Below are 26,857 nucleotides of genomic sequence, written 5' to 3'. Positions count from 1 at the left end.
TAACACTGATGCCTAATCAAATTGGTAACGTTCCACGTCAACAATATTACAACCCTTAACATAGTTTTATTGTTAGAATAGAAAAATGATCTTAAAATCACTTAAAAATATTTATTTTCATCCGCCAACACTGTGTTTCCCTCAATAGATTTGTATAAGAAAATTTTAGAAACCACTATGACTCCTACTGGAATAGATACGGCTAAACTCTATCCCATTCTGATGTCATCTGGACTTCCCAGGGAGACCCTTGGACAAATATGGGCCTTAACCAATCGTACCACACCTGGAAAACTTACCAAAGAAGAGCTTTATACTGTCCTGGCTATGATAGCAGTAACTCAGGTACAAGTGACTGAGACGGACTTTTGGGAGAACGGAAAAGGGTCTAACCTCCTCTTGATAAACTGTCATTGACTTTTGTAACGTCCCTGCAGTATGTTGTGTATGGACACGTGTACCTGTATTATACCACGTGTTAAATACACTGAATGAATCCTGGCAAAACTCCCGTTCACTTCAATGAATCCAGGATGTCACCCTTTGTATTTATAGCTATTATTTCTTCTTCAGGACTCCTTTAAGTTTGTATTTGGCTTTGGCTTTTCTTTTATGCTGTATAACTATCTATTTAGGAAGTGATATGGGCCCCTCCACTAGATTATCTGAGCATCTGGGCAGTGGGTGAATTTGTTAATTTTTTGGCCTGTGTAGTCTAGGTTTTAACTTTTGTGTCAGGTTATAGTGTAAAGTCATGGCTGTTCCTAGTTTAATAGAAACTTGTCTGAAATGGCAAAAACCACCTTTTAACTTTTGCAAACTTCACTATGATCAGAAGTTGACAGAAAAGAAATCCAGGAGTAGACTAGATGGGACAGTGAAGATAGGCACTGATGTACGTTGTTGGAGATGTGTGAGGAAAATTTGAATAGCACCTACCCATGTTCAGTGAGCTCCAGCCAGTGCTAAATTTTGAGCATTCAGATACTAAAAAACACACACACAAATTGTAAGTGAATCAAGTGAGTCTATAGATCCGTATGAGATCTAGCAGTAAACTGTATCAGTTCCAGCATATTATATGTGTAGGTTCACCCTGATCATGTAAAATTCAGTAGCCTTTTTTGTGTGCAAAAGACAGAACTGAAGAAGGACTGATTCCCTGCATTTTCATAGTTAAATAAATAAATTAAAAAATTAGTTGAGAAATAAGAGTACAGATGGAGGAAATAGTCATTTGAAATGTGTAATGCATGTAGCTATCTCTTTATTTTTCTCCTTGTGCAGAGAGGAGTACCTGCAGTGAGTCCCGATGTTTTAAACCAATTTCCAGCTGCTCCTGTCCCTACTTTAAGTGGATATCCTATTTCATTGCCTGCCACAGTGAATCAACAGCCTATGAGGCCCTCTGGACCGCCAGTCTCCATGCCTCTTAATATTGGACAGGCAGTCATAGGAATGAACATAACTCCACCAGTGGGTGGAGCTGCAGCACAGGTTTCTAGTGGTTTCATGCCATCTTACCCCACAAACCAGGTTAGTGCTGTTTCTATAGCATAATAAATCTGTATTATCATTGCAAGGGAAACTCTGTTTCAAAGCTGCATAATGACAACTGGATTATAAGTAAATGTTAAAAATGAAACTGAAATCTAGACTTGCCCATTTAAATATGGAAGACCATGCTGTAGCAAGCCTCTTTGATGTTTCAGTCTCTTTCAGGTGGCATTAGAAGAGCTAGACAAATTTCTTCTCCCTTCCTAAGCTCTTGCAATCCGAGAAAGGCCTCTAGTTAGTTCCTTTTTTACAACATTTGAAGTGGAATTACATGTCAACTAAATAAGACCTTTGTTATCTGTTTAGTAAAACAGAAGTGAGACCACCCCAGGGAGAACTGAAAGCTGTGTACCGGTGATAGAAAAGATGATCTGGCTAATACCCAAATTTTCTGGAAGCATAAATTGATCTTGGCAATCAGTTTTGCTATTCAAAATTCAGTTTGCCCAACATCCACACCATATTCCTTTTGATGTTTTGCAGCATATACTGATTGATTTTTGCTTCCGTTATGTTCGTCCTCTATTCAAAGATGACTTGGCTAAGATCAAGTATAATACATTAATGTCTGGGATGAAGTCCTTTAGTAACAGATGTCTTCCATATCTAGTGAGATCCTAAATACACTTTTTGCTTTTGTGTTGTTGGAAGGGCAGTGTGGAGAACAGAATCCTTGCAATTAGTTTCCATTTATCAAAGGGGTAGCCGTGTTAGTCTGGATCTGTAAAAGCAGCAAAGAGTCCTGTGGCACCTTATAGACTAACAGATGTCTAGGAGCATGAGCTTTCGTGGGTGAATACCCACTTTCTCCTCCCTTGGTATTCACACCTCAACTGTTAGAAGAGGGCCTCATCCTCCCTGATTGAACTATCCTCGTTATCTCTAGCCTAACTCACTCTTGCTTGCATATTTATACCTGCCTTTGGAAATTTTCACTACATGCATCCAAAGAAGTGGGTATTCACCCATGAAAGCTTATGCTCCAATACGTCTGTTAGTCTATAAGGTGCCACAGGACTCTTTGCTGCTTTTACAGTTACCATTTAGTTATACAGCTAAAAGCAAAAATATTGCTTCTGATTCAAAGCCAGTAGTAATGCAAATATACTACTACTAATATAGTGCATTACATCTTCACCGCACTGTACAACATGAACCGTACCCATGTTGTTTGGTACAATCCAAAATGCTTAATTCTAAGTGTCTCAGTTTCTTGCAACTGTAGAGAAAATTGACACCACTCAAGCAAATCAGTAGGTGTTATACCTTAAAGGTGATAGTGCTTTAAAAAAAAATCTGCAAACCAACTAATTGAAATCCATGTTTTAACTGAATTAATGTTTTCTAGATCTTTAATCATTTTTGTTGCTCTTCTCTGGACTTTCTCCAATTTGTCCACATCTTTCCGGAAATGTGGTGCCCAGAAGTGGACACAGTACTCTAGTTGAGGCCTAATCAGCGCAGAGTAGAGCAGAAGAATTACTTCTTATGTCTTGCTTACAACACTCCTGCTAATACATCCCATAGAATATCAGTGTTGGAAAGGACCTCAGGAGGTCATCTAATCCAACCCCCTGTTCAAAGCAGGACCAATTTCCAACTAAATCATCCCAGCCAGGGCTTTGTCAAGCCTGACCTTAAAAACCTCTAAGGAAGGAGATTCCACCACCTCCCTAGGTAATCCATTCCAGTGCCTCACTACCCTCCTAGTGAAAATGTTGTTCCTAATATCCAACCTAAACCTCCCCCACTGCAACTTGAGACCATTACTTCTTGTTCTGTCATCCGGTACCACTAAGAGCAGTCTGGATCCATCCTCTTTGGAACCCCCTTTCAAGTAGTTGAAAGCAGCTATCAAATCTCCCCATATTCTTCTCTTCTGCAGACTAAACAATCCCAGTTCCCTCAGCCTCTCCTCATAAGTCATGTGCTCCAGCCCCCTAATCATTTTTGTTGCCCTCCGCTGGACTCTTTCCAATTTTTCTACATCCTTCTTGTAGTGTGGGGCCCAAAACTGGACAGATGAGGCCTCACCAATGTAGAATAGAGGGGAATGATCATGTCCCTCAATCTGCTGGCAATGCTCCTACTTATATAGCCCAAAATGCCATTAGCCTTCTTGGCAACAAGGGCACACTGTCAACTCATATCCAGCTTCTTGTCCACTGTAACCCCTAGGTCCTTTTCTGCAGAAAGTGAATGAAAAATCATCCCAGAATGATGTTTGCTTTTTTTGTGCAACAGTGTTACTACTGCTGACTCATTTAGCTTGTGATCCACTATGACCCCCAGATCCCTTTCCGCAGTACCCCTTCCTGGTGGATCAGTCTTCCTTATGCTGTAGCATGTAAGTCACATCGCTGTTTCTCTATTGTTGCATTCTCGCTTTTGCTGTTGTTTTGCTAGTGTGAGATCTGGGTCTAACTGAACCTGTGCTGATAAACTGGTCTTTTATACCAACAACCATCTTGCCTATTAGTTCTTTTAAAGTTCCATATTTGCAATGTTCAGCAAGACTGTGAACTGCAGTAATAAAAGTCTCAGCTGTTTCCCCTTGTTTCTGGCACTTCCTATTAAGTTTGCCCCTTTCATATGTAATATTGTCTGGCTTTGAAATGGGCATCAAATGCTCATGCTTCACTTTGGAGTATTCTTTCTTTTCCTCCTCAGTGAGGATGAGGGCACATAGGATATCAGCAACAGCAAGAAACAGGGCATTTACCTGATATTCTCGTGTTTTCTCTGTTAAACCAGAATTGCTCAAATCTATGGCTCCCGCAAGGCCGGCTGCCTGAGTTGCGAAAATCAAACGTCTCTAATAGAGCCATTTGTGCTATGGGGCTCTACTGCTGAGGTGAGACAGGGCTCTGCCTCCTTGCTGCTGATTTCACAGGTCTCCTCCCTGATATTCCATTTTCCTCACTCGCTGACCACTCTGACAGTCTGGAGGTGTCTTTTCTTTCCTTTGCTCCTTCTTTAGAGAGAGGGATTCACTTCTGACATCATGTAGCGTGAGGACAGAAACACAAAGAGGCATGCTTTAAGCAGCCACTGGAGAACTCTTTAATCAGGAAGTTCCGATATTTGTTAAGCTGCCTCCTGGAACACATCCTGGTCCTCTCTGTTAATTGTGGACCAAAAGCTCTATAACCATGCCATATAAAGTGGATTCTGAAGCACAATTATATGCTTATGGAGTATCCAGGGTCCTTATATTTATTTCTGTGGCTAAATTCAGAGGCCTCGCGTGTTTCTAGACCATTTATTTGAAAAGTAAATTTAATTAGTACTAGTAACTTATCAAAGGGCTTTACATAGTCACGTGTCTACCTCTTGGTTCTTCAGTGGTCTCCGTGAAATGAATTGCTTCTCTCAGTCCATTCTTTCAAGGACAGATGTCCACCCCATCATAATAAAATAACCCTTGGCACCATTGCTGCCCATTTCAGTGCCTTTGCTGAAGGCTCAATGGCTTTGCAGAGTAAACAATCATCTAGTGTTTAGCTGCGGTTCTTCCAAAGCAAGGTTCAGTCATGTTTGTTGGACAGCATAAGGAAGCTTTTACTGCACATGCTGGTGCTGTGCTTGTTTTATGAATGAATAAAAGATATTTGTTAGAGTTAAGCTTATTTTGTGCCTGTATTCCACATAAATTCACTTTTTATCATAATTATGGAAATTGACAAAAGATCTTTTGTTTCATGTAGTCCATTCCCCTCAATTGTTTCTTTCAGTAACATTTTGTAGGGCTTTGTCTGCTCCCTTTAACTATTGATTTGTATATTAAGACTTTGCAGTGAAGTGTATAGGAAATTTACTGAGTAGGCAAAAACTATTCCATATATACTTAAAATGTCAAGGTAATGTGTTTTCTTGTCTTAAATGGGGGGTCTCATGATTTTATGGAATCCAGGTAGTTAAACCAGAAGATGATGACTTCCAGGATTTTCAGGATGCTTCAAAGTCTGGCTCACTCGACGAATCTTTCTCCGATTTCCAAGGGGAGGGACCTGGATCCTCCAAAGCAACCAGTTCTCAGCACCGGAGCAGGTGGAGTAGATCTCTGAATTTCTTTTCAGTAACTTAAATATCCTTTTTAAAGCAATTCAATGTTTTCTTCTCTGTCTAACTTTCTAACCCATAATTTCATACCGTCCCCTGATCTTGACTCTGGCAGTTTCTTTCAGCAGCCGTTTCAGAAATCTTAATGGCAGTGTATCCAAACTGACATTTAATGTATATAGATTGCTGACCATTCTTTAGACTTCCATTCATCGTGCTGAGATAAATTGTATATAAAGGTATGAGAATAGGTTTTCAAGTGTTTATTCTGTTGCTGACAATCGTGAGTTCTTTCATGCCATGCATTTAGGCTCAGAGCTTTACATATAGCAATCCACTCATTCCTGTGCTCTCAGAAGAGTGAATTGGGACAGATAAGCTATGCACTTAGCATTAGCTGCCCTTGTTAAAGGTCTGATCTGGCACCCACTGAAGTACATAGAAAGCTTCCCATTGACTTCAGTTGCCTTTGATCAGGCCATAAACACCCAAAATTCCCGCAAAGAGGATCACACGCCAAACTGTCTTCTTTTAAATGGCCATGGCTCTCCAGTGGATGGTTTTTTTGTTTTTTTGTTTGTTTGTTTCTTTAAGCTCCTCTCATCCTTCCCATTTTAGCCAATTTTTATACATTACCTGACTTTGAGTTGTGGTGGTTGCCTGGAAATCCCATTTAAAGTCTGTTTCATTCAAATTTTAGAGGTCTACTGGCATTATGGTTGCTCAACACCTCTCCTATTCTGGTGGCCCTTATTTATTTAATTGAGAGTGTAGTATCACCTCGCTACGGTCATGGGATAGGCAGTGTGGAGTAGAGAAGTAATCATCCAAAGCTTCCTGCTTTTGAGTCTGAATTCTTTCACACAATTCTGACTTTCAATGTCCTGTGGTCAAGAAGCCCCAACATTTTGTTTTTTTCATACTATACAAGGCAAAATAATATGCTTCTCCCACCTGCCTAATTTTAATTAATTTTAGGAACAAACCATTTTGTCTGTATGTATTGAACTGCTTGTTCTTGTATGTAGATAGAACAAATACTTTCAAAGTGATTACTGGTTGCTTCCTTGACAATGACATCAGAGGAAGATACTAGAATTAATTGTTCAGCTGCAGCATGCGTAAAATTACAGTCTGAGTCATAGCTTTTCATGAAAGGGATTTCATTTTGCTAGTTTAAATCAGTAACATTACATTAATCTGAAGATGCTCCATTTTTTATTTAGTCCTTATTTTGTTTTAGGCATAGTTCTGCAATTAATAAAATTATTCTGTTAATGGAAGTCTTAGCAAAAGCATTTACAGATCTGTAAGCACAGTTTTGTTTAAAGTTTTGTAATTGGAGTTGGAGGCTCATGAGAAATCAGTGTTTTCCACTACAGTAGTTCTCTTTATTCAGTTGTAAAAGCATTCAGTTTTGTACGGGATATTACAATGAACTATAGTCTAATTGCTTATGGAGTTTTATTTATTTATTTATTTCCAAACCGTGTAGTGTACACCAGATTAACTGTTATATTTGTCAAGATTGGATATCGAACAGTCCATTTTGTAGTGATGTGAAATTAAATTATATTGCCATAAACTACATTTTTTGACATTGCTGTGTGTCTTATTCTGCAAGCCCCACCGGCCACCATTAGACTGCACATGCAAGTGCTGGGTTTGTGTGTAGCTTGCAGGCTGCTGATAAGGAGATTTAAATGGCTATGGAAAGATTCTTGCTCCAGGCCAAAGAACGCCATAGAAATTCATTCACATTTTCAGTGTGTCTGGTGTTAAATGACATAAACTAGAGATAAAATGCAGTCATTTTTATGTAAAGGATGTTGTTCTGCAGAGCTGCCAAGGTCTGATAAGGGAGGGGAAGCGAAGCTCTTACAATACGTGTTTAAATCTTTCAAGAATTGCTAACACAGTATTAGGTTATTATGGCAGTTTATTATACTAACTAGAATATGTTCATGTGCAAAAAGGTCTGTTCATATAATTATGGCATAATCCTGACATTGCTGAACTTGGTGACTTTCACTGTGTAGACATTCAAACGTTATCCTTTGCTCCTATTGGAATAATGGATCTGTTCTCTTATTATTTTTGCAATATGCAATGAAATGTAATCAAAAGCAGAAGAAATGGAAGCACAGAGTTAGCAAAATCTCAGGCAGCCTGTGATTCTTACCCATTTCTGGGCCCATCAAGAAGGCATGCCCTTAAACCGTCTTGGACAATGTGATTAATGAAACCAAAGTGTTTTTCACATATATGTGTGTGTTCTCTTCTGGCTTAAAAACTGCAGCGGTGCATATCTAGAACAGTTCAGTCACAAGTAAGAATCAAGAAGTTAATGCACTTAAGGTATCTCTATTCTCCGTGGGTGGAGAATTTACTATTTTGGCCCAGAGTAGTGTTGATAGAATTTCAATGAGATAGTGACTAGCGTAAGATGAATGGGGTTGGCGTGAGAATATTGCTGCTACAGATCTTTTATGAACGTAGTGTACATTTTAAAACTCTTTTAAAAGTGCAGAAGTAAAATAAGTCCTTTATCATATGTTTGATAGAGCACATTTGTGTTACGCACACAATTGAGACACATGCTAATAAGTTGCTGTTTCATTTCCCAATATCCTGCCTGCTTTAAATAATGGAACAAAATTAGATATCTCAGGAGCTTTTTTCTTTTCTTTTTTTTCTTTCTTTTTTGTGTGTTTGTTTGTTCAGTGTTCCTTCTTTGCTGATTCCACTCCCTGGCACTAAAACACCTTCCTCAACGGATAAATATGCTGTGTTTAAAGGAATTGCAGTTGAAAAGCCTTCTGAAAGTACGGCTATGTTTGGAGGTAAACAAGAACCGTTTAATTGTTAACACTACGTGTAATGTAACATTTAGTTTAATATTTCATATTTCAGTAGTGCCTGTGACATTGGTAAAATGTTACTATGAAATGTTTAGAGTGCAAGATGACAGCATCTGTACCAATCTAATCTGTACCATAACTGATTGTAGCCTAATTTCACAATATCTTAACGGAAATTATCTTTTTTTTTTTTTAATTTCATGCATGATAGATTATGGAGACAAATACAGTGCTTTCCGAGAGTTAGAACAACCATCAGAGAGTAAATACTTAGGTAAGCATTTGATCTTACAAAATTTGGGGGTTTTTTTAGGTTCTTTCAGTATGTTGCATGCTTTTTTAGGGTCCTGCATGAACAGCAGAATTCCCACTGCTAGAATTTTAGGATAAAGACCCTACAGCTCCTCAAATGAGCCAAAAGTATCTTGAGAATATCCTCTTAAAATTTATCATTGACACATACTCCACAATGTCATGTGTTTTTATGGAAAGATTGGTCCCTCCTTTGGAGGTGTATGTGAGTGCAATTTTGGAATCACTTGTTGGTAGGTTTTTGTCATCTCTCCTGTAGACTTGCTTTAAAAGTGAGGAGCTGTACATCCTGATAAAGGTGTGCAATGCAGCATTTCAGGGGAAATGGTGGTTTCTGTAGAAGCTTTCTGTTCTTATGGTACAGCTCAAGTCATGTATTGCTTTTGGCATACAGTACCACAATAATAAAGAGCTACGCATTTAGCTTCGAGCAGTGATACTTGGACTGATGCTCGCAAGCAGCAAGTGGCTCTTTAATGTGTCTCCTGCAGCTCTTTGCCACACGTGATATTAAAACACTGTGTGATTTATTTAACAACCAATCAGGAGGCTTTTACAATGTTATTAACCTATTGTAGTTGATGATAAAATAATACTTGGTCAGTCATTTTGCTGTGAGAATAATATATAATGTATGTATCTATACCCTAAATATGTCCCCTGCCATATTGTTTAAATATGAATATATAATACTGTGGTAAATGAAACAATGAATTCACATACTGTGGCTATTTTGGGTAATGTTGATCGCTAATTTGGCTCCTGAACCACTGAGTATCACTGGCCTAGAGTTTGCCCTGAGTCAATTTTATTTGTGGGAATATGTGAAAATAAATCTTTAGTTATCCTCTGAAATACTATTACTATGTAATTGCAGTAAGTGAAAACTACCTAAGCTCTTTCCTGAACAGGCCATCTGTACATAACATGTATATTTACATAACATAAACAGTAGTGTCATCTTTTAATCTGATGGGAAAGAAGAAACCTCTGCAACTCTATTGGCTTCATATATCGTCAGTAATCAGAGAATAGGATACGTGTATTGCTAATTTAACAGAGGTGGAAATTCTGCTGTATTGCCACCCTGACAGTATGTGTCACTGTATTTGTAAGCAGAAATTATTGAGAATCTGTTCACTACATACAGAGGCAATTGTGCCAAAATCTCCTTAGTTTTACTAAGTTACACAGTAAGGGCCTGAGCATCTGAAACTCCTGTGGAGTTAGTGTGTGCTCAGTAGCTTTCCAGTATCAGGCATTTAAATTACTGTTTTGAGTATTTCCTATGACTTGCAGCTGTCTATTGCTTGCTTGCAAGGAAAGAGAAAATTACTTCTGGATTTGTAAACTGACCAGTTTTCACCATTGTTAACCCTTTCACCAGCTTACATTTCTAATGGAAAAGTTTACAGTTCATCAGTAAGTTTAGTTTGCTGTGATGTTTTAATTTTGGTTAACAAATGTCAATTTCACAAATTCTTTGTATTGTTTTCAAAGCAGCATTTAAAACATATTGTTGGACCAGGTGAATTGAGGAAATTTTTTTTTAGCTCGCATCATACTTCAAGGATGATAATATCCACCTATTATAATTGTAACGTTCTCTCAAATCTTTCCATAGTTTAAATTAGTTTAAAATTATCACATTTGTGAAAGTGACTTGAATCTTAATGGTGTATTTGTAAAATATGAATTGAATGAAATCTGGGTATGTGCAGTACTGGACATTTGTTGTTTTTTAAGTAGTTGAGGCATATTTTATAACAAGTAACATCTCTGCAAATATATCATGCTGGTGAATGGGTTTAACATCATAAATTTAACAAAGAAAACCAATTATACTTCGATTTCCACATATTTGTGAGGTGACAGATACGTACTGTAGAATAAATTGTCTGTCTTTATGTTTAAGCTGCATTTTATATGCTGTAAAGTGTTTGGGTATAAACTTCCCTTTCATACACAAACGTACAAAAAAGAACATTTGAATTCCTTTCTGTAGGGAAAATGTGCATTTTGGGGTTTAAACTGTAGTCACTTAAACTGTATTATTTTCAAGGCCCTTTGTTTTCAGTTTTTATTTTGTTTCAAATTTCCTGCAGTTTATCAGTGTTAATTACAAAGACTAAAAAACAGGTGAAAATCAGTGTGTGGTGGTGGGAATTCTGGGTAAATATCAGGATTAACATTGGGGGATAAGAGGACAGGGAAAAAAGCAACAAATAGAGAAATGTAAGGGTATTGAAAGTAAAAGCAGTTTAATACCGTGGTTCATTTCATGATTTGTACATTAACAGTGCGTACACATATGCCTGTGGGCATGTTCCTCTATACTGTCTTATTTTAACAAACAGCCTCACATTTACACTTGGTTTAGTTCATTATTAAAATAAACACATCTACCTAATGTAATGGGTTGGATTTTCTTAATGTAATCAGTATTTTTGTGTACTGGAGTGGTTTAACATTTGGGTGAAAATTGATAAATACGGAATTTTTCTGTAAAAATTGGTAAAAACTGAAAAGGAAAGGCCTTATATATTTTACATGTAATATGTGATCTGAAAACTAAAGATTTTTACATTTATGAATAATTCTCTCAATGTAGAAGGCTAATGTGTGAGTTATTAATCTATAGGCACCCTGACACAACTATTCTCTTTTTGGGTCCAATTCGAGATGCTGATCACCTTCAAATTTACTAGGAGGTCAGGTCGCTCGGCACTTCACAAGTTCAGGTCCTTCAGTGATTAGTTGTGTTTAATCCCCATGGCTGTGCCACCTTTGTTGGACTGGCACTTTGGTGCTTTTTTTTCTTCCTGTTAGTTGTATTTTCCATCACGTACACTCTGGTAAAATTCTGTTATACCTTGGGCCTTCTTTTGCCATATAATAAATAAAAACGTTTAAAAAAGGTCACTGTCTGCTATCTGAAGCCAGGTGCTTCTGGCAATCAGTCTGTTCCCTCAATACTCCCCTTTCAGCCTGTCAGTGCTGCTTTCATTTTGGCTTCCTGCTGCCATCCTGTGAGGAAACCATGTGCCACTGCTCTGACTTTGAAATTAACAGTGGGTAGTTGGGGGAGGGAGGTGGAGAGAAGGTCAGAGAAGATTTTGGCAATAGTTGTGCCATATTTCTGGCACCGATGACAGGGCAAATACAAGCGTTGGCACAAGTGAAATTCCAAATTTCATTCTTGGCAGTGACAAGTATGAGGTACATGGGAAGGGGAAAGGATCTGTCCAGTATTCAAACAACATACAGTACTGAACACCACCTAAGTTTGTCGCTCAGAAGCATGTGTTGATATTGAACTCTTTCTAAGCTGAGTTTGATGTGGTTTGAGGCTACTTTAAGGACTTATGCATTTTTGGAATAATAATTGGAGACATCATCAGAATTACGTAGAAGCCTAGTTTTGTATCTTAACATATACCCATAGCTGGCAAATTGAATAGGTTTGCATAAAAATATTTTGATATTGCATGAAATAATTTGCATGGTGTGAGTATGATATACATGTTCTCATTTCAAGATCCTACTTATTGTTCTGCTTTTTTTCCCCTCTCCCCTTCAGGAGATAGCTTTGCAGAATTCAAATCTGCAGGAACCGATGATGGTTTCACAGATTTTAAAACCGCTGACAGCATCTCACCACTAGACCCACCTACAAAAGAGAAAACTTTCCCTGCATCCTTCCCCTCTCTACCTGCACAGTTAAAGCAACAAACACAAGCAAAAACCTCTCTGAATCTGGCAGACCTAGATCTCTTTTCCTCCACTGGAGAGAACAAACAACTTTCATTTCCAGCTGCATTTAGTTCATCAAAATCAACCTCTTTCCCTGCACCACCACCTCCAACATCTGCTGCTGCTCCTCCACCAGCACCCAGTAAAAGCTCGAGCTTGGCTGACGACTTTGGAGAATTCAACCTTTTTGGGGGATTGTCTAGTTGTCTATCAGTCGGGGGACAAGATGACTTTGCAGATTTTATGGCTTTCAATAATAGCAGTGGCTTTTCTGAACAAAAAATGGATGACAAATACAAAGTTGTTAAGCAAGAGGCCAATCCTGTTCCTCCAGCTAGCTCCTCTCTTGGTGCAATGAAAAGTGGGCAGAATTCTGCCGCTGCTGCTCCCACCAAATATGATATCTTTAAACAGCTTTCTCTGGAGAGCTCTGGAACAGGCGTCGAGGAACTGAAAGACAGCACCCCTTCAGCGAAAAGCGACGACGACTTTTCCGACTTCCACTCTAACAAGTTTTCTTCCATGTGTGGTAACATGGATAAATCCCTGGTAGACAAAGTGGCAGCTTTCAAGCATGCCAAAGAAGACTCTGCTTCTGTCAAGTCTCTGGATCTCCCCTCCATCGGGGGCAGCAGTGTCGGCAAGGAGGATTCTGAAGACGCGCTCTCTGTTCAGTTTGACATGAAACTGGCCGATGTGGGAGGAGATCTTAAGCATGTCATGTCTGATAGCTCTTTGGATTTGCCAACAGTTAGTGGCCAGCATCCGCCAGCAGCAGGTGAGGAATTGGTTAGATTGCTCTGGTAATGTAGGTGATGGAGATTTCGATAATGTTACTCTGTGCGCTAAATTACAGTATTATGCACTAGTCTTTCAGTTGGGAAAGGCTTCTAAACCTGTCTACCTGCTAGCTACCAGTCCCTTAGCAGGGCAGTGCTGTCATTCATTGTTCTAGATAGCTATAAATAGATTGGACAGTTTAAAATTAATACTAATTTATTTTTGAGGGTTGATCACATTGTATGACCGATGCCCATTAGCAGGGATTCAGATGAAAGCTCTTCTAACACAAACAATGTCGTTCCATTTGTATGAGCTAGTTCAATGGTATTGAAAGCCTCACTTTAGCCTTTTGGTTTCAGCTAAGCACCTGACTGGAGGACTTGACCCACTCTGTGCTTCTGAAAATATAGGCAGAACACTAATTTGTGCTGTTAATGAAAACCTTTCTAACCAATGACACTAGTATATATTCCCTTTAAAGCAGGGATGCATTTACTTAGCCAGAGCTCTGCAGTACTGGAAATGAAGATATTAAATACAGTTTTACTGTAACTGGAATACAATTAATTTTTAGAGTTAATGCCATTGCTGGAAGTAATCATGCAAAGAGCCTGTACACGCTAACATGGTAATCACTTTTGGAGCTAAATTTAAAACCAAGTGATTCTTACTTTATCCTTGTTAGGTTATCCCCTTTTTAATTGCTCTTAATGAAAGCACTCCTAAGAGAATATGAACCAAGTATTTCCAATCTTATTGCATATCATAAAACAGAGTTCCCAAGTGTCCTGTTGTTTCATTTTTATCTGTACATAGAGAAATAAGATGTAGTTAAATGTTTTGTGGCCTTTAATAACATGGGAAATATTACTGTATTCTAGTGACAAGTATTATGCAGTCAAAGGCTTTTTTGAATGGAGGGGCACACAAACTAAATGTAAAAGCTATTGCTGCAAGAATTGGTTATTTCCATATGAAATGTTTCTTCCATTTTTGCAGATCTGGTAGAAAAAATATACAGTACTGTAATTTTGCATTATATGATATTTTTAAGTAACGGAGAGAAAATGATGTTGGCAACTTAGGCGTGGAAGATACTCTTTAACAGGGTACAAAATTTCAGGAATAATTTTATTAGCAAAGATGTTTAATTTTCATATTACGGCTTGGTAAAATTCCAAGTTCAGTGGGCTGTCAAAAAGGTAGCACCTACAATGTGTCTTGAGTGTTGACTTTGGTTTTGAAAGCACTTTTTCCTAATATTTTTCTAGCCTCTTTTGGTGGTAGCTTGATTTTATGTAGCTCTTCTCCTACATCTGAGCTTCATTGGCCACAGCAACCAGTAATTGATAACTGCAATTTGTGGCAGGAAAGGGTATTTGGGGGTTTTTTGTTTTGTTTTAAAGGATTAGCTCATCATGTGCTTGATGCTAAAAATTTGAATTTTGGAGTACTAATTAGAAGCTATTTTTCTGAAACTTAAAACAAAGTCTGTATTCTTTCATGGTGCCAAATTAGATATTTTCACAGGGAGAGTTTTACTCTACCTCCTTCCTGTTTCGGTCTCGTAATCAATCTTGCTCTGAACTATATTTGTTAAAATAACCCTTTGTGCTCATGTGTTTCTTTATGTATGTTCGATACATTTCAAGCTATGAACCAGTGATGTTCAAGTCTTTTTTTTTTTTCAGTTTACATAATTTAAAAAGCAGATTTTTTTCACTTCCTTTGATCTGTATATTTAATGTCAGAAAGGGACAGTATCCCTTTGTAGTCCTTGTTACAGAGAGATGGCTGACTAGCCACTGGGAACCATTTTTGTTGTCTGCCCAGATTGTGTAAATTTCTTAAATGGAGAATAGCTTTAGGTGGGGCTCTGTAAAGCATTTTATTTGACTTTTCTAATTCTAGCACAGCAATACAAGGGTCTTTATTCCTTGTCCACTTGTTCATGTGATACAGATGGATTGTGGGTACAGGGAAAGGTATTTCTTTGGGGGAAGGGTAGAAGGTCCACTCACTTCCTATTTGAATTGCTTTAGGGTTTTTTTTGGCCGGGGGGGGGGGAGGGGGGAATAACTTTCCGAACTGTCTCTAAAGGGGATACTGTCTCTTTAAACTTTGCTATAATTCTTGGTGTGGAAGGTAAACTATACTAATGTTGCATTTCTCTTGCATATACTTGGTATAACCCTTTGAGCACTTGCTGTATGTTGTTAATTTCAACCAGGCACCTTCTTTTATACCAAATTTAACCTTTTCTCCAACACTAAAGTATTTTAGTTAGTGTTTAGTCGCGTTATATGCATGCATCTGATTTGTTTCAAGTTCAATTTACAGTGTTGCAGCAAGAGCCTGCCCTCGCTCATAATATCCTCAAAGGGTTATCCAATTTGCTGCACTTGCAAACCTGTAAAGTATCTTTTCTTCAGCATTATTGGAAATCTCTGTGTATTTTAATCCACATCAGGTTTTTTGCTGCTTTTCTAATGTCTTATTTCAACTAAACATTTCCTGTGTGAATGTGCCTTCTCAAATCTGCTTTGATATCTCTTCTGCAAATACTGACCTGCATGCTTTATTCTAATGACTCCTTTAAGAGCTCTTATGTATCACTATCTTTTGTGATCTGTAAGTCCTGCTGTGTTAATAAATATTATCTTGGCATATTTTGAAACTGTGGGGATGTGTGTAATTTGTTTGTAGTCCAGAAATGTTTGTTTTTCCTGAAAAATACAAAGTTTAAAGCTATAGTATCCCCTTAGACTGGAAGTTGCCTCTCTGCTTGTAGATCAGTGTACAATGCACTGCAGTTCTTCAAACACATTGAATTAAGTACTTTCAGTTTGCTTCCTGTGCACTTCTGAAACGTTAAATACCAGGCTAAACTTCAAATGATTTAACTAGGGGTGTGAGAAGGAAGTTTAATGAGCTAGTTGTCTGGGGCGGAAGGGCGGGTTTGTGAATTCTAATGTTGGTGGCTTGACAACACTGACTATTTATATAGTCTCTTCCCATGCTATAGTTATTCTGTAGATTAACAGGGGACCTGTGGCTCAATATCGACTCATATCTTAGTTTCTCTGCTGTTACCAACAAGGGTGCCAATTGGGTGGTGAAGGGTTTTATGATGTGAACTTAAGTCCCTTGGAATTTGAAAAGACCCAAAACGTGCTCATTTGTATCGTAGGCCACCAAACAGTCTTCTGATGCTAACTACTTTTGGTCACTGCTGACCTGGAATGAACTTGCACTGATGACTTAGAAGTGAAAGGTGCTATTCTTGGTTCTGTTTTGTAACTTTCAGTAGAATTTTTATATCACAGATGACTCACAGTTAAAAATAGATTTGTGGTAATTACCATTTCAGAGCCCATTGTTCCTTTGGGATCTCCTAAATCTTGGGACCACTAACACTTCTAATACTGATAATCTCAAGTATGAGGTATAAAAGTGATGATACTAAGCTTGTTGCATACATAGTAAGTTCTCTTTACAACTTTGCTTGTAAAATATTTTTTTTTAAATGAGGAAGCAGTACTAAAGATTGAGGATTAAGTGGGTGCCAAATTTTTATTTCAATTTGGTCTTTTTGGCCACAAGACCTAAAGCTGGCAAAGAGTCAGTAGAAACTTTTTATTCCTCTTCATACAAATCTTGAGAAATTTTAAAGGGAAAATTGTTCCCATTTTAGAAAGCTCATTAATTAGGTCTTGCCCTACAACTTTTTTTATTTTTTTTACCAGTGTCTAGAAGTGTAAACAATGACAGACACTAATGGTAGAGTTCCTTTAAAATTGTATCTTTGTTGATCAGATAGCCATACGTGAGGTAGGAGGAATGGGAAGTGAATGACTATTAAAATGCTTGCTAGATTTAGTTTCATGTTGAAATTTTGTCTCTGGTCATGATCCATACATCAGTAGTTTTTCATCCCTGGTTGATGTGTAGAAGTTCAATTGCAAGATCTCACTCAGTGTAAGCCTTCTATGAATACAAGTGCTTAAAAGCTTTTACATCTGCCTCATTAAGGAATCTAACAGTTAAAAGTATAAATTTATGTGTTTTAGTTTTCCAAGTTGAGCAATAGCGCTTAGAAGTACATAGCAATTCTCCAAAATATCTGGAGCTTTAGAATTCTACAGACTTAAACCAAGCTGTTTCTGCTAATGCAAGCTCTAAAATGCCTTTATTCTGCTCAAACCATTGTTTATGGTGACACTAAAAATATATTTAGTAAGATTCTCTAATTCCACTGCATGGGAACACTTTTTCTTACCTTCATTTTAATAAATCAACAGTGAATTTGGTGCCTTTGGTGTAGTGGCCAGACTAACCGCTCGGAGACCTGTATGAACTAGAGTAAATTAAATAGCTCCATTGTAGTCACTGGGATTATATTACTTTTCACCTGTTGAGAAACTGTCCCTTAATTCCTCCAGTCACCAATAGGCATGACACAGGCAGCTGTAGCACGAGCCTCTGTACTCTGCCCTGTCCAGGTTTTCAGACCTGACCTGGAGGGATCACCTGAAGGGGGAAGAGAGAAGCTGTCTCTAAGGCACATTCAGCCCATTTGAGCTCTTTGCAGAGCCTGCCAACAAAATTGCCAATTAATATCAATTGTGATGTTTTTGTGACATGGGCCTCGCTCCACTAGGAAGAGAACTGACAACTAGGTAATTTTTATAGAGATCACCTAACAGCACTCAAACGATATAACAATTTTCAATCACCAGGCTTGAATTCAAACCTGAAGTCTCGAGGTGAAAGGCTCCACCTGTATATAGCCAAATACATTAAAAAATATATATCCTCTCATCCCCTCCTGAGTCAACAGTTCCCCTTTTCCTTTAAATATTAGTATCATTGACACCGTTACTATTGAATGGTTTTCTCATAAACCTTTAAACCATTGACACAGAAAACTCAAGCCTGTAAATTTTCTTCCAGACAGTCTGCAGACATAATTTGATCCAGGATGGTTGAAGTGGATTATTGTAGTCAGCCCAGCTGAGGGATGTCAAGTTTACATGTATAATAGGTAACACTAGGAAACCGTTGGATAACTGTATTTCAGCCTCTGACAGTATTCTTGTATATGCTTCCCTGACAGGTGGTATTCTAATTCTCAGCAGCAGCAGTGATGCTGGTGAGTCTTACTGTGGCTGTTTCCAAGCAGTTGCCAGGCAGTTGTACAGTTAGAGAACATGATTTTGATAGTTTTAAATGGAAAATGCTGTAAAGACGGGGGGAATAAATTAAGGATAAATATTGCAAACATTTTGCTATTGTACTTAAGGCGTGGGTTAAACTGTGCCAATGATGAAAATACAAAGAAGCTTTTCCCTACTCTTGGTTCATTACACATTCTTTTTAATGTGCCAACACAATGTGCAATTCTGATTACATCACTGGCTTCATGGTGCATGAAGTTTGAGTAAATTTGACACTGATCAAATAAGTATTCTTATGATTGTGTTAGGTTGTTTGTGGAGCTTGATCAGAGAGAGGTAGGTGGAAATAATATCAGTCTTTGCTTGTTGTTCATGTCATTTTTATAGATGACTAAGGCCTTTATTTTCTGCTCCTGTCTAGATTCTCTGTATGTCCAAATTACATTGAAAGAAACAGTGATGTTAAAAGGCTGGAAGACTAGTAAATTAAAGCAGTACCTTTCTGCTTCTGGAAACATACAATTCAAAATGGCTTGTTGATAAATTATCTAGATGGGTTACAAAATTCATAGATAACGTAGCTAACACAACTGGCAGCACTTATTCAATGGAGAGCATGAAGGCAGTTACCTTTTTACTGCCGGCACTAGTGATGCATCCATATTGCACTTCAGATAATTGTCGGAAAATGGACTGTGTAGCTGTTTTCACTATTCTGTTTCATAAAAACACAGGATTCTAGTGGAATAGAACTGGCTAAAATGATCTGGAGCACCTGTATGCTTAAATAGGTATTTAAATATATACATATGTTTAAAACAGTTAGATATATGATCTGTGCTCAAGTCTGGTCGTATCTAATATAACCTAAATGGGAGCTGTATGTTCCTCTTTTATTTTAATCTTACAAGCTTTCTCCTTTATTCCCTTTTCACACTTGTTTCTTTCAGTAATTTGGGGATCCGTAAATACTGTACTGTACTTAAATTTTAGTCTGACTGCAAGATCTACCAAAGTCTAACATCGGGGGCCTACTGTGATAATTATATTTAACGATATGGAAATGATTATCATTCCAATTTTTGACAGGGCTCTTTGCAATATGTTTTTCAAAAAGTGCTAATGAAATTTAGCTCAGTATAGGCTGAAATGCCATTCAGGTTGCCAAAAATGCTAATCACTCTTGAAAAGTTAAATTATGACTTGCTATTCATCTTATATCTGTTATTAAATATTTTCTGAAGTAGAAATTGCCAGACACTGTGATCCTGCCTAGACAGGAAGATTACAGTACCTTGAAAGCAAAGCACACGGAAAAAAATTTTTAATGGATTCAATCTTTGCTCATTCTGTAATATATTTTTAAAGATGTTTCACTCCCTTCTATTGGCTCAAATTCTGCCATTTGCATGAGTTTCTTGAATGAGGAATACAGATATCTCTTGAATAGAAGCTGTATTTGTTGAAGACAGTACTTAGTTCTTAGAATTAGTTCAGATCTACGTTAATTCTCCCTTGATTTGACAAAATACTGTCGCTGATGCACAACCATTTAAAAAATAGGTCGAATTGCCACAACAGTAAAATGAAGCTTTTATTACCAGGGGTTCTAGCTGCAGTGTTTTTACTCAAGCTAATTTTTTCATTAAATTTATCTCTGGTCTCTAGGAAATAAGGTACTGCAGGAACGGTTCTTAACGTTGTCTAATAAAACATCATTGTGCCAGTAATAAAAATACCCACGTCATGAAGAGTTCCCTTGAGTCCAACACTGAGTGGTTTTCACGTCAGCTGCTTCTCTGTATATTAGTCTGGTGGAAGGCAGCTCAGCTGTCTTTCAGGAAAAAAGAAATGAAACTATTTTTACTTGACACAGCAGATGAGTTAAATGAGAACCTGGATCAAGCTTTAAGCCTGCTGCCTGTTCCAACCATCACAAGGATTGTGACTCCGTTTCCCATTGGGGGAGAAGGGAGAGGACTTTTGAGTGACAATGCAATGCACGTGCTACCCAAACAGTAACGATTTTACAAAGGGGCTAAAGCAGTATTTATGATAATGCCTAGTTTGCCTTATGGCGTTTAGAATTACATCCATATTTTTATTTTCATTACTTGGCTTTTTTAATAAATTGTTCTGGCTCTGTATTAGGTATAAAATAATTTTACCCAGGGTCTGTTATATTTTCTAAGGGTCCTTTCCTGTAAAATTTTACTCACCTGAGATGATCCCATTGAAGTCAATGGGACTGCTCAAACGAGTAAGCATTTGTAGAACGGAGCTCTTAAATTCCGAGCCTACATCTGAATCTATGCAAGCCAGACCCCAGTGCATGTGGATTCAATTGCAGGATCTGAACCTTTAATTGTTAAAGAATTAAAATATCTTCTTGCTGCCTTTGCCAGGGAGATTATAGTAGAAGCTTGGTTTACTGTTTAGAGCAAAGGATTGGGATTTCTGGTTTCTAATCCAAGCCCTTGGTATGAGTTTGAGCCAGGAGTCAGATTGAGGGGAAAGAATACAATGATGTGTTCTTTTAGGATCTGCTTCTCCTCCTTGGCCAAAATGAGAAGCCACTCACAGTAGACTGTGCAGATCTTCATAATATGATCATCATGTATTCTTCTTCTTCTTCTTATGACAATACAATCAGTCACTCAAATGCTGCAGCAGCCCAAACGGCATTTCTTAGGAAAAAATCTAATCTGTGAGACTTTATGCCTCACAGATATAATGCAAAGGAGCTCCTCACTTTGTTTTGGCAGCAATTAAACTTCCCTGCAATTCTTCCAATTGCTGGACTTCTCGATTAATCATGTATGTGGATCAGGTCAGGTCAGGAAAGCAGCCTGAAGCTCCGTATATTCTCCCCTTCCAGTAAAATGAATAAATGAAGGCAGAAATGTTTTGTAAAAGTGGGTTTAATCCTCAGTCTAGCGTAGTGTGATTGAATTAAAAGGGCAGATGGAATGTCAACTTGTTTCCGCACTATCTTTTTATTAAACCTGAACTGTTGTTACTGCACGCAAGCCAGTCAGGACCAAAATATTTATCAGAACAGCCTCTGCTAAAATGATGCTAAGAGAATGTGTGTTTGTTTGCTTTATCTTGAGACCATTTTACCCAGGGCACTGAGCAGCCACTGAGTGTCTAATCCAAAATGACAATTGTTAAAGCCTGAAAACAAACATCAACCATAGCTTTTTTAAAAATGCTTTCACAAAAATTATATGGCCCCTGGCTTTTTATGCCTCCCCATATGGAACAATCTCAATCTAAATTTAAAAAAAAAAGTTGAATGAATAACAGACAGAGCCTGGCAGAAACAAATCACTGCATAGCTTCCTTTGGTGGGCTTAGTGAAGCAAACGGAGTCTCTTGCCTCTTTTACACCCATTTATGGCAGCAACAGGACATATTGGCCCATATAACTACAGGGTGAGTATAAATGCTTGATTGAAGATTTGTGTAATGTGGTTGGTTTTCTATCTAGTTGTCTAAATCAGTAACACATGTAGCAAAAACAAATATCTTTGCAGCATTCGTATTTTTCCTGAAACTTGTATGCTTGAACAACAATCCGATTCATGCAGCACTTCACTCATTTATAATTCAAAGGAACAGAACTAGTGGGTTTTTTTACATGCCTACAACATCTTCATAACATACAGTAATATTTGTATTTATTCTTTGGGGCACATTCTGAGCACTGAAGTGGGAGGAGAAAGCTAGGCTAATAGTCAATTTTGCTAATTTGATAAGATATTTGGGTTGCTAACATTTACATTTTGCCTGTCGTTTCTCTAACGAGCTTACTACGAAAATAAATTGTCAACGTGTACAGTATGTACTCTCTGGAAATATTCGTTTTACTGAGTATGTTTCTTTGTTACTGGTATGTATAATGAAGATGGTGACCTACAGTTTAATATAAAATATAATGTTCAGGAAATCAACAAGGAGTCCGAATAAATCTGTTAATCTTTAAACTGCCACTGGACTCCTCGTTGTTTTTGTGGATGCAGACTAAAACAGCTACCCATGTGATACTTAATGTTCAGGAAGTCAAGGTTTTACACTTAATATAAGTAGAGATAATTTATAGCTCGGTACATAGCAATTTTTAAGGTTATTTTTCCTGCAAGGTCTAGATTAAACCTCATAATTAATTGTTACACCAGTGCAAACCCAATACACCTATTCTTATGGATCTTGGCGATTTACAACTAGTGGCTGTCATTTATGTACAGTGTAGGGAGTTCTGCTTGACCTTAGCAGAGTCTGTAATTGTGCGTTCTTGTTTCTCTCTCAGATATAGATGACTTAAAATGTGCTCCCTTTGGAAACTATAACAGTGGCTCCACAGTAAGCAGCCTTGCAAGCTATGACTGGTCTGACACAGAAGACATTCATCAGAGCAGGAAGCTCTCTTCCTTTGTCCTTTCTTCAGGAAGTGGAGCCTCTTCAGCTACTTCAGTTCTTCAGAAGAAGGAGACTTTGTTTGGCAGTTCAGAAAACATTACCATGACAACAGTTTCCAAAGTGACAACCTTTTCTACTGAGGATGTTCTACAGGATGTTAAATTTGCAGCCTTCGCGAACTTTAAAGATCCTGGTCCCAGGTCCAGCTGTCAAAGTGATGATGAGATTGAAGGCTTTGGAGAGTTCTCAAGACCTTTGTCAGAAGCGAAGGAGTCAGCAACAGTTGACGCAAGCCCAGAGGTTGACTTAGCTACCAATGGTATCTTATCTGAAATGGCAAAAGAATGCATGGATGACTTCGGAGAATTCCAAAGCGAAAAGCCAAAAATCAGCAAATTTGACTTCTTGGTGGCAACTTCGCAAGGCAAGATGAAATCTAGTGAAGAAATGATCAAGAGTGAGCTTGCTACCTTTGACCTCTCTGTACAAGGTGAGCATGTTCAGGGTGGTTCACCGCATATATGCTCCTATCTGCATATTGTGCTACTTCCATCAATGGTTAAATGAGAGATTTCTCTTTGGAGCCAGAGCCCAAAGCCCATTGAAATCAATGTGAGTCTTTCCATTGACTCCAGAGGGATTTGGATCAAGCCCTTTTACAGTTAACTATTTTTTGTTTTATACATTCCAAAAATTGTAAGCATTGAATGGGCTTGAAGGTTGAACTGTAGTCTCATCACCTTGCCTGGGGAAGGTTGCACTGCTGTTTTATATGCTAAGTGAACAGAGAACTTCATTCTCCTGGGCTGTCAGTGCAGCACCACGCTAATTTTAAGGGCTTTTTTATTGCTGTAAATAATTAGCTTGTAATATAATTTCTTATAGGGTCTCACAAAAGGAGCTTGAGTCTGGGTGACAGAGAAATAAGCCGTTCCTCTCCTTCACCAGCTTTGGAGCAACCGTTTAGAGATCGCTCAAATACTTTGAGTGAGAAGCCTGCTTTGCCTGTCATCAGAGACAAATATAAAGATCTGACTGGGGAGGTAGAGGTAAGGAATGGCCTGGAAAGCGAGTAAGGCATGGACCAATGCAATATTAAAAATATCCCAACTTCCAGCTGTTTGAGATTCTAGTTAGATTTACAGTTTGGGTCATGTTCCTGAAAGAGGTGCTCAGTTCCACGCAGGTTTGGGCCCTTGGACTGTAAGCTGCGGGAGAAGGAGATTTCTGGCTCGCTGTCTATAAAGCTCCATGCCACGTGTATGGTGCTTTAGGAATAATGAATAATACATTGTTGTTTAAAACATTCATGCCAGCTACCCAATTTCAGTAATAGGTAGAGTCAAGGTGGTATATTGGTTATACTTCTGTGGCACATCCCTGCACTTGACTAGACGCACATGTATAACAAACAAAGCTGTTCTAAACTGTGAGGAATTGGTAAGATGCATTTAAAGGATAATTAGCCAGATGAACTGTGGTGTATTACAATATTGGGGGTAGGGGATTCTTCATATAGTTGCTAACTGTGTGAAGCCTATAAATGCATATGTTTGGAAAGGTGCCTTTATTCCTTTTGTTCCCCAATTTATTTGGACAGCTCCTCTTTCTCTGAGCAGGGTTCCAAGACAGCATAGAAATAATCTTCTGTAGAAAGAATGGCTTCACGAGGTCTGCCAGTAAATGGATATTTAGAGCACCACAGTTGGTCCACTTCTTTTTGATGACTCGCATCACCTCTGTGACACATTAAGTTTCACTAGGTTGATTTGGGAGGAAAATCAATTTATGTAACTTCTCATGCAACACTGCTATTTAAGATTTAATTTCCACAGTCATAAATATCTTTAATCAAACAGACAATGTCCAGCTTCCTTATTTTTAGGTAGAAACATGATGTGTTTTAGACACATCACCTGAAATCATTTGAGTCACTGTGATCAAGTGGTCTAAGGCTGTGTCTGGAAACCAGTAATTCCTAAAATGTAATCCCAGTGTTGGCCCTGGGTCCACTGGCTTTGGGAAATCACTTAGATTCTTAGTGTCTGTCCATACTGTATTTACTTACTGCACTCACCTGTGTAAAGAATTGGTTGTAAAGTGCTTTGAAAATGTAAAGCACTCTGTAAAAGTTGGATTCCATTCTTCCACATCTCAATAACAAATATGCAGCCCTGTGACCTATGAAGCTATGGTAGGCACTTGCAATTGGTGCTTTCACCAATTCTGATTTCTTCTTTCATTATTTTCAATTTGTCTTGTAGCTCCTGTGGATCAAACGTTGCAGTTAAGATACAAAGAGAATATTTACTTTCTATTGGTTGTCCTGCTTGTGTGGAAAAAGATGCAAAATATTTTTTCCCAAATCCATCCTTCATAACGTTAAGTGACAGTCTGCTGTTTTGTATGAACACCGGACCAAAATGAGAAATTAATGCAGGACAATCACATTTATGGTTGGTCTGCAAATAGATTACATACAAGGAGAGACAGAATCTTTTCTATGCCCATTCAACTGAAGTATAATAAACTATAAAGAGTTTAGGAACAGAATTGAGACTATCCTTTTCTTTTCAAATAGGAAAGCGAGAGGTATGCATATGAGTGGCAGAGATGTTTGGAAAGTGCCCTACAAGTAAGTGTGTAACCTCTACCAAAATTACCTCCTCTTTTCCATGCATACCAGCTGATACACTATTTCAGACTCTGAGCATCTGGACAGGATATGCATGGACTTGTATGAATTGTGATTTAAAAATTAATGTGTCAATAGAAAACAAATAACTTATATAAGCACATACTTAATCTAACCTGATATGTCACCTTATCAAATAAAGCTAGTATCTTGCTCTTTGTTACTTACAGTGAATTTAGCCATTGCCTAAATTTTCAAGTGACTAGTTTATTTGGGTGCTTCAGTTTTTGGCAGCCCAACTTGAGACGTAGAATCATAGAAGACATCTTATAGGGGCCTGATTTTCAGAGGGCAGAGGCTCAACACTTTCAGAAAAGCAGGCCCCTTTAAGATGTCTCAAGTTGGGCACCCAAGATCACTAGTCACTTTTGGTATCTTAGGCCCTTATGTTTTCAGCTACAATAGTTCTCCTCCTTGACGTGGTGTTTTGTTGGATTAATGGATAGTAAACATTGCCAAACATCATTTTTAAACAAAATTTCTGAACACATGCTTTCATTTCCATCAGCAAAAAGAACAGTTAAATGAGGATGAGTTGAATTTTCTAAACATGGCCATTCTTCTACCTTGATCTGTATATAGTTATAAGCAAGAACAAATTAAACCCATGTGATGGACTATACCAACTCTCCTGCTAATTGCATTAATCTCTCTTTAGTACTCTCTTTTTTGAAATTTTGTTTGTAAAAGTTACTTTAAGGTAAATAAACTGGTGGTGTTACCAGCATCCTTTCTGCTAGGTCATTAAGAAGGCAAATGATACCCTAAATGGAATCAGTAGTTCATCTGTTTGCACTGAAGTAATCCAGTCGGCACAAGGCATGGAATATTTATTAGGTATGTTTCATTTTATTATGTCTCTTACATTAAGTGTTCCCCCATTTAAAATAAGAGGATGTTATTAGTTGTTTCCAAATGGTGTCTTTAGCTTAATGAATTTCCAAACTGGAATGATGAGTAACTCTTTAGCCAAATGAATACAGTAACTCCTCGCTTAACATTGTAGTTATGTTCCTGAAAAATGCGACTTTAAGCGAAATGATGTTAAGCGAATCCAATTTCCCCATAAGAATTAATGTAAATGGGGGGTTGGGTTCCAGGGAAATTTTTTTCACCAGACAAAAGACTGTGTGTGTGTGTGTGTGTGTGTGTGTGTGTGTGTGTGTGTGTGTATACACAGTATAAGTTTTAAATGAACAATTTAATATTGTACACAGCAATGATGATTGTGAAGC

At 38.0% G+C, this 26,857-nt stretch overlaps 2 protein-coding genes across 6 annotated transcripts in view; one reads left to right on the top strand and one right to left on the bottom strand.

Annotated features, from left to right (window-relative positions):
• Window positions 1-26,857, bottom strand: part of DUSP14 (dual specificity phosphatase 14) — an 86,801-nt gene that overhangs the window by 23,157 nt on the left and 36,787 nt on the right. The window lies entirely within an intron of this gene.
• Window positions 1-26,857, top strand: part of SYNRG (synergin gamma) — a 62,523-nt gene that overhangs the window by 24,257 nt on the left and 11,409 nt on the right. For all 5 annotated transcript variants that reach the window (XM_054008197.1, XM_054008194.1, XM_054008193.1 and 2 more), the window contains 10 exons: window positions 149-345; window positions 1,288-1,536; window positions 5,471-5,607; window positions 8,344-8,462; window positions 8,692-8,754; window positions 12,373-13,323; window positions 22,818-23,417; window positions 23,813-23,976; window positions 25,509-25,562; window positions 26,363-26,459. In XM_054008197.1, coding sequence (XP_053864172.1) covers window positions 149-345; window positions 1,288-1,536; window positions 5,471-5,607; window positions 8,344-8,462; window positions 8,692-8,754; window positions 12,373-13,323; window positions 22,818-23,417; window positions 23,813-23,976; window positions 25,509-25,562; window positions 26,363-26,459 — 2,631 coding nt within the window. The remainder of the gene's footprint in view (window positions 1-148; window positions 346-1,287; window positions 1,537-5,470; window positions 5,608-8,343; window positions 8,463-8,691; window positions 8,755-12,372; window positions 13,324-22,817; window positions 23,418-23,812; window positions 23,977-25,508; window positions 25,563-26,362; window positions 26,460-26,857) is intronic.

The sequence above is a fragment of the Malaclemys terrapin genome, chromosome 18, assembly GCF_027887155.1.
Source record: "Malaclemys terrapin pileata isolate rMalTer1 chromosome 18, rMalTer1.hap1, whole genome shotgun sequence".
Lineage (NCBI taxonomy): Eukaryota > Metazoa > Chordata > Testudines > Emydidae > Malaclemys > Malaclemys terrapin.
This window is presented reverse-complemented; position numbering and strand designations above follow the sequence as displayed.